General features: G+C 36.9%; 1 protein-coding gene across 4 annotated transcripts; it reads left to right on the top strand.

The window, feature by feature from the left end:
* The first annotated feature begins 312 nt into the window (after window positions 1–312).
* Window positions 313–4,133, top strand: LOC110889090 (chaperone protein dnaJ C76, chloroplastic). 4 transcript variants are annotated; one of them, XR_002563393.2, is made up of 4 exons: window positions 313–763; window positions 1,621–1,944; window positions 2,251–2,440; window positions 3,365–4,133. XR_002563393.2 is itself a non-coding variant. In XM_022136593.2 (4 exons), the coding sequence occupies exons 2-4, from the start codon at window positions 1,912–1,914 to the stop codon at window positions 3,623–3,625; spliced, it is 405 nt and encodes a 134-aa protein (XP_021992285.1). In that variant the 5' UTR covers window positions 317–763; window positions 1,621–1,911; the 3' UTR covers window positions 3,626–4,133. The 4 variants fall into 4 exon arrangements, 3 of the variants coding, with proteins under 3 accessions (XP_021992285.1, XP_021992287.1, XP_021992286.1); XM_022136593.2 differs by having other exon boundaries at window positions 317–763; window positions 2,330–2,440; XM_022136595.2 differs by lacking the exon at window positions 1,621–1,944 and having other exon boundaries at window positions 320–763; window positions 2,330–2,440.
* Window positions 4,134–10,552: the final 6,419 nt, after the last annotated feature.

Below are 10,552 nucleotides of genomic sequence, written 5' to 3'. Positions count from 1 at the left end.
CCACAATATTTGTTTAATTTTTTAATTAATGTGACGAAAACACATTTTTTTGAAACCTATAGTCACACTTTCAATAAAAAATATGGCAATCACTAGCCACGGTAGAATAGTGTGGCCAAATATTACTAACCGTCATAATAGGTTTTTAATAATGTGGCTAAAAGATGATTCATATAAACCACTTTCAAATTTGTATAACAAAAAGTATTGTTTATTTAGTCACTTATAAGTTTTTTTGTGTGGCTAAAAATTATTAATCGTGACCATAAAAAATGTGGCTATACGTATTCTATAATCACACTTTAATTATTTTAGGTGGCTAACCTTTTCACTCCTTTATCCACTCCATTTCTCTATCCCCAACCGTCTTCTCTCCAACAAAGATAGTCTCTCTTTCACCAAAAACCCTAATCCCCAAATCCCAGTTTCACCCAAAATTCAATATAATAAGCCATTTATCCGATGAGATATATAACAAGGGCTAAATGAACATATGCCAATCGGAGAAAAGGAAGCTTAAATCAATATAACATATTAAACCATTTATCGGCGGTCCGTTTCAAGGTGTCTGAATGGTGGTAATTCGGTTGTTGTTGTTTCTGGTGGTGGTGATAGTGTGAATTTATTCTAAGAGGCGTAGGAGGTCTGTGTCTAAGAGAAATGGCGGTGATGATGCTGGTAGTGCAGCTAGGGTTGTTTCGGATAGGGATTGAGGAAAAGGCGGTCTATTTTGGTTGTTCAGCGTCAGATTAGTGGCTCCGAGGTATAATTTAATACTTAATTAGTTAATTGCATTCTGTTGCTGTGTTTGTAGAGTGTTTACATGAAGTGCCAGTGAAACTAAGAGTGTTTGTTTAGTGATTTTAGTTTATTGATTAAGAATAATGCTAAATTTATAAGAGAATTTCACTACTACATTACCAAATCAATAAAACCATGAAAGAGGTTTCAATTTCACAACACATTAATAACCCACACCTGTAGTACACACAAAATGAATCAAAAAACATGGTTCTATGTAGCTAGTGATAGTAAGAAAGCTTATACACAAATCATTTCCACATCTTGTGCTTTCCAAACATGCCTCCCTTGTGCCTTCCAAACATCCCATGCTTCCCTCTGTTCCCAAACTTTCCATCTGTTCCCAAACGTTTTATGTTTTATCTCTTAACGGGTCAAATGGATAAATTTTAAAAACAAATTAGCTGAAACGGAACCGGTTAAACGAGTAGGCTCTATAAAAAATAGTTAAAATGATGCGGGTCAAATAATACATGGAAATAGGTACTTTTAGCTTGACCAAGTTGATGCGTTTTATGTTTTCTCTTAACAGGTCAAATGGATAAATTTTTAAAAAAATTAGCTGAAATGGAACTGGTTAAACGAGTAGGCTCTATAAAAAATAGTTAAAATGATGCGGGTCAAACAAATCGAAAGTTGTGAAAGTTTTTTTAACACACATTACCTCGTAATTTGTTTATAGAAGGTTATTATTATTATTATTATTATTACTATGGTATAGGATTGTAATAACATTTATTTACGATGAGTAGTATTCTGGGTCAAATGGGTCAACAAATGGGCAATATATTATAAATTAGCTGAAAATGAAATGGCTAGCCGAGTGGCAGGGGATTCATGTGGCTGGAGGTGGGAATGGAAGAAGGCGGCTTTGGATGGGAATGAGTCTAGGGAGCTGCTGCAGTTTGTGAGCGTAGTGGGGTTTTGTGGGTCACATCGGGCCGAGATAGATGGGTAGGGGTGAGCATAAGTAGGTCCGACCAGACTAGAACCCGATAACCGAACCGAATAGCATCCGAAACCGACCCGAATAGAGTAATTCGGGTGTAGAAAAAGCTCTGTATTTGCCCATAAATTGGTCAAATCTGATATCATACTACATTCTCAGTTATGGTTTCGTCGAATCCGTGTGCTTTCGGAAAGGTAACATAACATGATTCTTGTATTCACCTCTGTATTTTCACAGACTGCTCTCAGCCGGTACGCATGCCTGTATTCAGCCGGTACGCAGGCATGTCCGCAGCCGGTCAGCAGGCCTGTTCGCAGCCGGTTTGAGTTGTCAAACATGTGATGTTTATAACATTGTTAGAATTAAACATGCCACTTTTCTTAACCATTTGAGTCCAAATTTCTAACATTGTTAGAATTATTCTGTTAACTTTTGTAAAATGACCAAATTACCCTTGTACTTAAAAAAACCAGTTTATTATTAATCTTATTCCATCACAGATTTCGATCTCTACGGTCTCCTAGGCGTCGATAGTTCTTCCGATCATCGGCGATTAAACACACTTACCGGTTTCTGCAGAAGAAATGTCATCCGGATATAGCTGGTTTGGCTGGACACGATATGGCTATTGTTCTCAATGAAGCTTTTGCTGTTTTATCTGATCCTCTTTCATGTTTCTCGTATGATAAGGTATGCTTTAATAGTATAATTGATCATTTGTAGTTTAAATTTGTTATTTGAAGCTTAATCTGATGATTTTTGAATTCAAGTTCATGCTAATTTGTACTTCAGGTTTGTAATTATATAAATATTTCTCAAACATGTGTTCTTTTATTCATGTTAGTTTACTTAAAGTTAATTTATTCATGTTGATGCTAAAATTGTGTGTCCTGTAAAAGTGTAAATGCTCATATTCAGATTTATGAATGTTTTTCAAAAATCTGCTCGGTTATTCATGTTAGAACGTTAATTACTCATGGTTGATTATTCTTGTTGATGCTAAATTTGTGTGTCCTGTAATTGCTTGTATCCAGATTTGTGAATATTTCTCAGGCATGTGCTCGGTTGTTCATGTTCGATCGTTAAGTACTTCAAATTGAGTATTCATATTGATGCTAATATTTGTGGTTCTTGTGATTGCTCGTATTCAAATTTGTGAATATCTCTGAAACATGTGCTCGGTTGTTAGATCGTTTATTACTTAAAGTTGATTATTCTCGTTGAAGCTAAATTTGTGTGTCCTGTGATTTCTCGTATTCAGATTCATGAATATTTCTCAACCATGTTTTCCGTTATTCATGTTAAGTGCTTCAAATTGATTATTTGTTCCAGAAAGCCTAGATAATACATTAATATCCATATCCTGCTGTTAGAGAATTGTTATTAGTTGCGATGTCTTGAGCTCCAATCTTAAATTCCAACTTTTCTTTGTAGAATTTATTGTTGTGATTGAATGCAACAGATGGCAATCGGTGATGACATTGATTATTTTGTTCGAATAAATAGTGATTTCATACTTATAAGTAACTTTTCTTTGTAGAATTTATTGTTAGAGAATTGATTTCATACTTACAATATCTTCCTTATTCTGATAAATATTGATTTCTTATACAGGAGCAAGCTAAGGTCGCAGATTTCAAAGGGTATACAGGGAAACCTATCTACTCAGTATGGTATGGATCCGAGAGTGAGAATAGAGCTGTTTTTGTTGATGAAGTTAAATGGGTTGGCTGCTTAAAATGCGCCTTAATGGCCGAAAAGACATTCGCAATCCAATCTGTTTACAGTAGAGCTCGGGTCATAGCTCAATGGGGTGACCCTGAAAATAAAATTCACGAGGCCATAGAAGCGTGCCCTGTTAATTGCATCTCGTAAGGAAGTCTATACAAAAACCATTTTATTTTGGGTTTGCTCAAATGAATGTCTGTTTTGCGGGAGGTATCCAGAATTAATCGATCACAGATCTTTGTGAGGTGCGGGTTTGCTCAGTTGGTGTGGAAAAGGGGTGGCTCAATAGTGCAAGGTGCAGCCTGTATTTGCTTTTCGGACCCGGGATATCTTGGATCTTCACAATACATGAGCGGGCCGGAGAAGTTCAGCAAAGTGTATACCATCACATTATTGAGCAGTAACGATGATAGAGATTGTTAGGGTTTTGAACTGCTGCTGCAGGCTAGCGATGATAGAGATTGTGTTTTAAGAAAATGTATATTTGATTGTGAGACCCTTTTTAGTTGTGCATCATCTTGCTGGTTGATATATGAGCTTTTGTTGATTGTTAAAAGCTATTAGTTTAAGATGTGTGTGATGTGAAGATGAATTAATGAGAATTACCAGGTTTGACCTTCTGAAAGTCACAAAAGGCATGCCTTCTATGTGGTCTTCTTATTAAGCATGATTTCTTTAGTGCATATATCGTCTTTCGTATTAACTTCATATTTTTTTTTTGCTTTAATAAATGTGCATCGTATTGAACTTTTTCAATATATCTATCACTTTATAATAAGGATTATTTGTTCATATTGTAAATATTTTGTAAACCAATACAACCTAGGACCCACTATTTTTTACTAGTTTACATTTAGTCCCTCGTACTTGTATGTCAGTAGATCCATAACGTACGCTATAGCGAATGGCGTGGCGAACTGGCCATACGCCGCTACAAGGTACATATCCTCCCTCTATCTTTCACTAGTTTAGATTTAGTCCCTCAATCTTGTAAAAAAATTACATAAAAAATGTAAAAATTAGTTTATGATTTTTAACGTTTAACCCTGTCTATTTTCACTAGTTTTCTTTAAACTTATAAATTTATTCACAGAAAGTAGAAGATTAACATTATATACATACATACATACATAAATAGCTATTTTTTATTTCTAAATTTTCAACTACCTTATCGCTAAACACGAAATAGTGAGCGCTATTTCATTACTATTGCTACGTAGCACATAGGTACCTTATCGCTATTCGCTATCAATAAATATGGTATATCATATACGTCTTAATGGGCCATATAGGTCCTTAATGGATCACAACGGATAATAGTAGATCATATGGGTCTTATTGGCACATATAGGACCTTAATGGATCACAATAACATAAGTAAATCATATATGTCTTAGTAAACTATATTGGACCTTAATGGATAACGGTAGACGATAATTGATCATATATGTCCTAATGGACCATGTTGGGCCTTAATTGATCACAATTGACAATAGTCGATCATATACGTCTCAATGGACCAAATTGGGCTTTAATGGATCACAGTGGAGAATAGTATAACATATACGCCTTAATGGACCATATTGGGTCTTAATGGATCACAATGTACAATAATAAATTCTATATGACTTAACGGACCATATTGGCCCTTAATGTATCACAATGGCCAATAGTAGATCACATATGTCTTAATGGACCATATTGTGACCTAATGTAACTCAATGGCCGATAATAGATCACATATGTCTTAATGACCAAATTGGGCCTTAATGGATCACAGTGGGGAATAGTATAACATATACGCCTTAATGGACCATATTGGGTCTTAATGGATCACGATGTATAATAATAGATTATATATGACTTAACAAACCATATTGGGCCTTAATGTTTCACAATGGCCAATAGTAGATCACATCTGTGTTAATGGACCATATTGTGACTTAATGTAACTCAATGGCTGATAATAGATCACATATGCCTTAATGGACCATATTTGATCTTATTGGATCATAATAACCAATAGTAGATAACATATGTTTTAATGGACCATATTAGATCACAATGGCCAAAAGTAGATCACATATGTTTTAATGGGCCATATTAAGTCTTAATGTATTACAATGGGTCATAATAGATCACACATGTCTTCCTGGACAATATTGGGCTTTATTGGATTACAATGACCAATAGTAAATCACATGTCTTAATGTATCAGAATAGCTAATAATAGATCACATATGTCTTAATGGACCATATTGAGTCTTGTTGGATCACAATAACCAATAGTAGATCATATATGTTTTAATAGGTCATGTTGGGCCTTATTGGATCACAATACTCAATAGTATATCACATATGTCTTAATGGACCATATTAGGTCTTAATGTATTACAATGGCCAATAATAGAGTTAACTGTCATTTTCGTCCCTGTGGTTTGTTCACTTTTGCCATTTCAGACCAATTTTAAAAAAATGCACCAGTTTCCTCCTCGACATACTGGAAACGTGCCACTTCAGTCCAAAAATTATAACCAAGTTAAGTCAGACATGTTAAATGAAGGGTATTATTGTCAATTCATAAAATAAGGTGAAAATAAAAGATATATGAATTGACAATAACACCCTTCATTTAACATGTCTAACTTAACTGTGTTTTAATTTTTGAACCGAAGTGACACATTTTCAGTATGTTAGAGAGAAAACTGATGTATTTTTAAAAATTAGTCTCAAATGGGAAAAGTGAACAAAGCTAACACTTAACTCCCCATATATCACATATGTCTTGTGGACCATGTTTTTTACCTTATTGGTTCAAAATCACTAATATTTCAAACATTCCCTCCACCCCAAATTTGCCTCTTCAATCTTCATTTCAGTTTTAATCCTATCTCTTTCGATCTCATTTTCTTTCCGTAATCCCCACTTATCCCCAAACCTACACTCGGGTCTCCTGTTCAAATCTGGAAGATACCAGAACACCTTCGTCTAGAAGATACCCCAAACCCTATAAGGGGTTTATGGAGCTTGACAGCAGACCATCTTCGCCGGAGATCGGAACCCTACATCCACAACTGTGCTTCATGACATACCTATCGCCGTCTATTATCTATTTCATCTTCAAATAATGTTGTTTCTTCTTCGTATGTGTGTGTGGTGACTAACCTGATTACGTAATTTTGTAGGTTCGCCATTGTTTTAACCCAGCTTTTGGTCGATTTTGGTCACGCAAGAACGCAGCCACGCGAGAACGCACACCCAGGTTCGTCATTGTTTCAGTCTGGTCAGATTTTGGTCCGATATTGATCATATTTTGGTCTAGGGTTCATCATTTGTTTCCATTTGTAGATCCAAACCTGCTTATTATGGTCTAGGGTTCATAATTTGGTCAGATTTTGGTCCGATTAGGATTAAGTTACTTAATGAACCTGTTTATTTTTTCTACTTTTACACGACTACACATATATTGAAGACTAGGGGTGCAAACGAGCCGAGCTCGAGCTCGTTTAACATATGAAAGCTTGAGCTCGGGCTCGGCTCGATTCGAGCTTTATTTCGAAAGCTCGAGCTCAGCTCGGGCTCGACTCGTTTAGCATTTATTAATTAATTTATATGAATTATAATTATTATTATACATATAATTTAGTTATTTTTTATATTACAAGGTATGAAGTCGATAAATGAATCAATTAATATATCTGTGGTAGTAGATGCGCTTGTATATACAACCTCCCAGGGAACAATCCATATTTGAGTGCATGATTGCAATGATGGGAAAAACGCGAAACCCGGTCACAAACGGTAAACACAAACGCGGAAGCAAACTTCGTTTGACCAACAATTTTCCCAAACTTGAATGAGCCTATGAGGATGCAAACAAATAGGGTATATCGACTACAATCTAAACAATCCGAAAACAATAACAAGAACACCAAATTTTAGCGTGGAAAACCTCTCAAAAACGAGAGTAAAAACCACGGGACTACTAGAGCCGCTTCAAATCCACTATCACCAAATTAGAGCAATACAAAGTCTTCCCTAGGTATACTAGAGGCATACACTAAACATCATACACTTGGAATCAACAACTTCAAGCATATGGAATCAAGAACAAAGACAAAAGAAGGAAATATAACCAAAATCTGCAGCAGTGAACAGAGGCTGTGCAGACAGACTTCCGGACGTGATTAAGACAAACTGACCGTTGGATAAGGTCGCCCTGATGTCGTGATGACTGTGTCCAAAAATCAGAGTGATCCAACGGTTCAATCTCCGGGAAATCGAAGATCTCTGCAGCTAGGTTTGAAAATGACGGAAATTACTTCTTCTTCTTTTGTGTGACTTTTGTGTGTGTTGTTAGGGTGTTAACAACTGAAACTCCTACTACTCCTTTTTAACCATACATGAAAAATAAGAGTGGGCCATAAAAATAATTGTTGGGCTTCCTCATTGGCCCAAAAACCCAACAATTCTCCCCCTTTTTGGCCTATGAGGAAGAGTTCGCCATCCCGGCGATTGAGCAACATATCTTCAACTTTTCCCTTGCCAAAGATTTTGTCAACATATCGGAACCATTATCATTGGTATGAACTTTATCAAGTTCGAACAACTTGTCTTCAAGAGCATCTCTAATCCAATGATACTTCACATCGATATGTTTTGTTCTCTTGTGAAACGTAGAATTCTTAGCAAGGTGAATGGCACTTTGATTATCACAAAGAACCACGTAGCGCTGTTGCATAAAGCCAAGCTCCTGCATAAACCTTTTCAACCACAACAGTTCTTTGCATGCTTCTGTTGCTGCGATATACTCAGCCTCAGTTGTAGACAAAGCAACACACTTTTGCAGTCTTGACTGCCATGAGACAGCTCCCCCTGCAAAAGTCATCAGATATCCAGAAGTGGATTTCATGTTGTCTTTGTTTCCCGCCAAATCAGAATCAGTATAACCAACAAGCATTGGCTCTTCATTCCCAAATGTTATACCCAATTTGGAAGTACCACGTAGATACCTAAGAATCCACTTAACCGCATCCCAATGCTTCTTGCCAGGATTTGACAGAAACCGACTAACAACACCTACTGCATGGGCAATATCAGGTCTTGTACACACCATTGCATACATCAAGCTTCCAACCGCTGATGCGTATGGAACTTTATCCATGTCTTCAATCTCCTCCTTCGAAGAAGGGCAATCTTTATCGGTTAGTTTAAAATTGGGAGTAAGAGGTGAACTAACCGATTTGGCTTTATCCATGTTGAACCTGCGAAGCACCTTCTCAATGTATTGCTCTTGTGACATGTGCAACTTCTTTGAAGCTCTATCTCTAGTAATCCGTATACCAAGAATTTGTTTTGCTGGGCCCAAGTCTTTCATAGAAAACGACTTGCTTAATTCTTTCTTCAGCTGAACAATTCTCTCTGCATTCTTGCCCACAATCAACATGTCATCAACATAGAGTAATAAAATGATAAAATCATCATCACCAAATCTCTGAAAGAAAACACAGTGATCTGAAATAGTCTTTCGGTAGCCTTGCTTCCCCATAACAGACTCAAATTTCTTGTACCACTGTCTTGGTGCTTGCTTCAACCCATAAAGACTTTTCTGAAGCTTACAGACATAGTCTTCTTTACCTTTAACCTGAAAACCTTCAGGTTGCTCCATATAGATTTCTTTATCCAAGTCACCGTGAAGGAAAGTTGTCTTGACATCCATTTGCTCAACCTCAAGATCAAGACTAGCTGCCAAACCAAGAATCACTCGAATGGAACACATCTTCACGACTGGAGAGAAAATCTCATCAAAATCAATACCCTTTCTTTGACTGAACCCTTTAACCACCAATCTGGCTTTGTACCTAGGCCTCGAGGTATGTTCTTCAGTCTTCACTTTGTAGACCCACTTGTTCTTCAAAGCTCTTTTGCCCTTGGGCAACTTTACTAACTCAAAGGTATTGTTCTCATACAAGGAATTCATCTCATCTTGCATGGCTTCAACCCACTCCCTTTTGTGTTCATCTTCCATCGCCTCTTCATAACACTCGGGCTCTCCCCCATCAGTGAGCAAGACATACTCATCAGTAGAATAACGGGTGGAAGGATGACGGTTTCTTGTAGACCGTCTGAGTGGGATAAATGTTGGCATACCTGGCACTGGTAACTCTGGATGAGGACCCTCATCTAACTCTTGCTGCTCTGGAATATCATGATTATCAATACCGTGTTGTTCATCATGTTGAATATCATCTTCATTATGTGGCTCAGAGTGTTGTGGAGGAACTGGATCCAAATCAGTAAGATCATCAGTATGTTGAGGAACTATCTTTGTCTTCTCAATATCTTTCAAACTTTGATCTTCAATAAAATCAGCATCGAAACTTCTTATGAGTTTCTTCGAGATTGGATCATAAAACCTGTGTCCAAACTCATCTCCCCCATAACCAACGAATTTACATGGCTTGGTCTTTACATCAAGCTTTGTTCTTTCATCTTTTGGAATATGCACAAAAGCCTTGCATCCAAAGACCCGCAAATCATCATAAGAAACATCTTTGCCGCTCCAAACCCTGTCAGGAACATCAAAAGACAAAGGAACACAAGGAGTACGATTAATAACATTTACTACGGTGTTCAAAGCTTCACCCCAAAAGGAATTAGGCAACCCTGCATGTGACAACAGACATCTAACCCTTTCAGCCAATGTTCTATTCATCCGCTCTGCTAGACCATTCAATTGTGGTGTCTTTGGAGGAGTCTTTTGGTGCCGAATACCTTTCTCTCTATAGTAAGCATCAAAAGGACCAATGTACTCGCCTCCATTATCTGTTCGAATACACTTGAGCTTCTTCTCAGTTTGTCTCTCAACTAAGGCATGAAACCGCTTGAACACATCTAATACTTGATCTTTAGACTTCAAAGTATAAGCCCAAACTTTTCTCGAATGATCATCGATAAAAGTGACAAAGTACAAGCAACCCCCAAGTGTTCTAGTCTTCATAGGACCACAAACATCCGAATGTATTAAATCAAGTATATTGTCTCTCCTATGTGGAGGGTGACTTTTGAAAGAAA

Source organism: Helianthus annuus, chromosome 13 (assembly GCF_002127325.2).
Source record: "Helianthus annuus cultivar XRQ/B chromosome 13, HanXRQr2.0-SUNRISE, whole genome shotgun sequence".
In the NCBI taxonomy this organism is placed as follows: Eukaryota; Viridiplantae; Streptophyta; class Magnoliopsida; order Asterales; family Asteraceae; genus Helianthus; species Helianthus annuus.
Note: the sequence above shows the minus strand (reverse complement) of the source record. Positions and strands in the feature narration are given on the sequence as shown.

Excerpts from the sequence above, each read along its gene's own strand:
- LOC110889090 (XM_022136593.2), top strand. The coding sequence starts at position 1,912 with ATGGTTTCGTCGAATCCGTGTGCTTTCGGAAAG. Across the intron at positions 1,945-2,329 it reads ATCCGTGTGCTTTCGGAAAG|AAGAAATGTCATCCGGATAT; the intron begins GTAACATAACAT and ends CGGTTTCTGCAG. Across the intron at positions 2,441-3,364 it reads CATGTTTCTCGTATGATAAG|GAGCAAGCTAAGGTCGCAGA; the intron begins GTATGCTTTAAT and ends TTTCTTATACAG.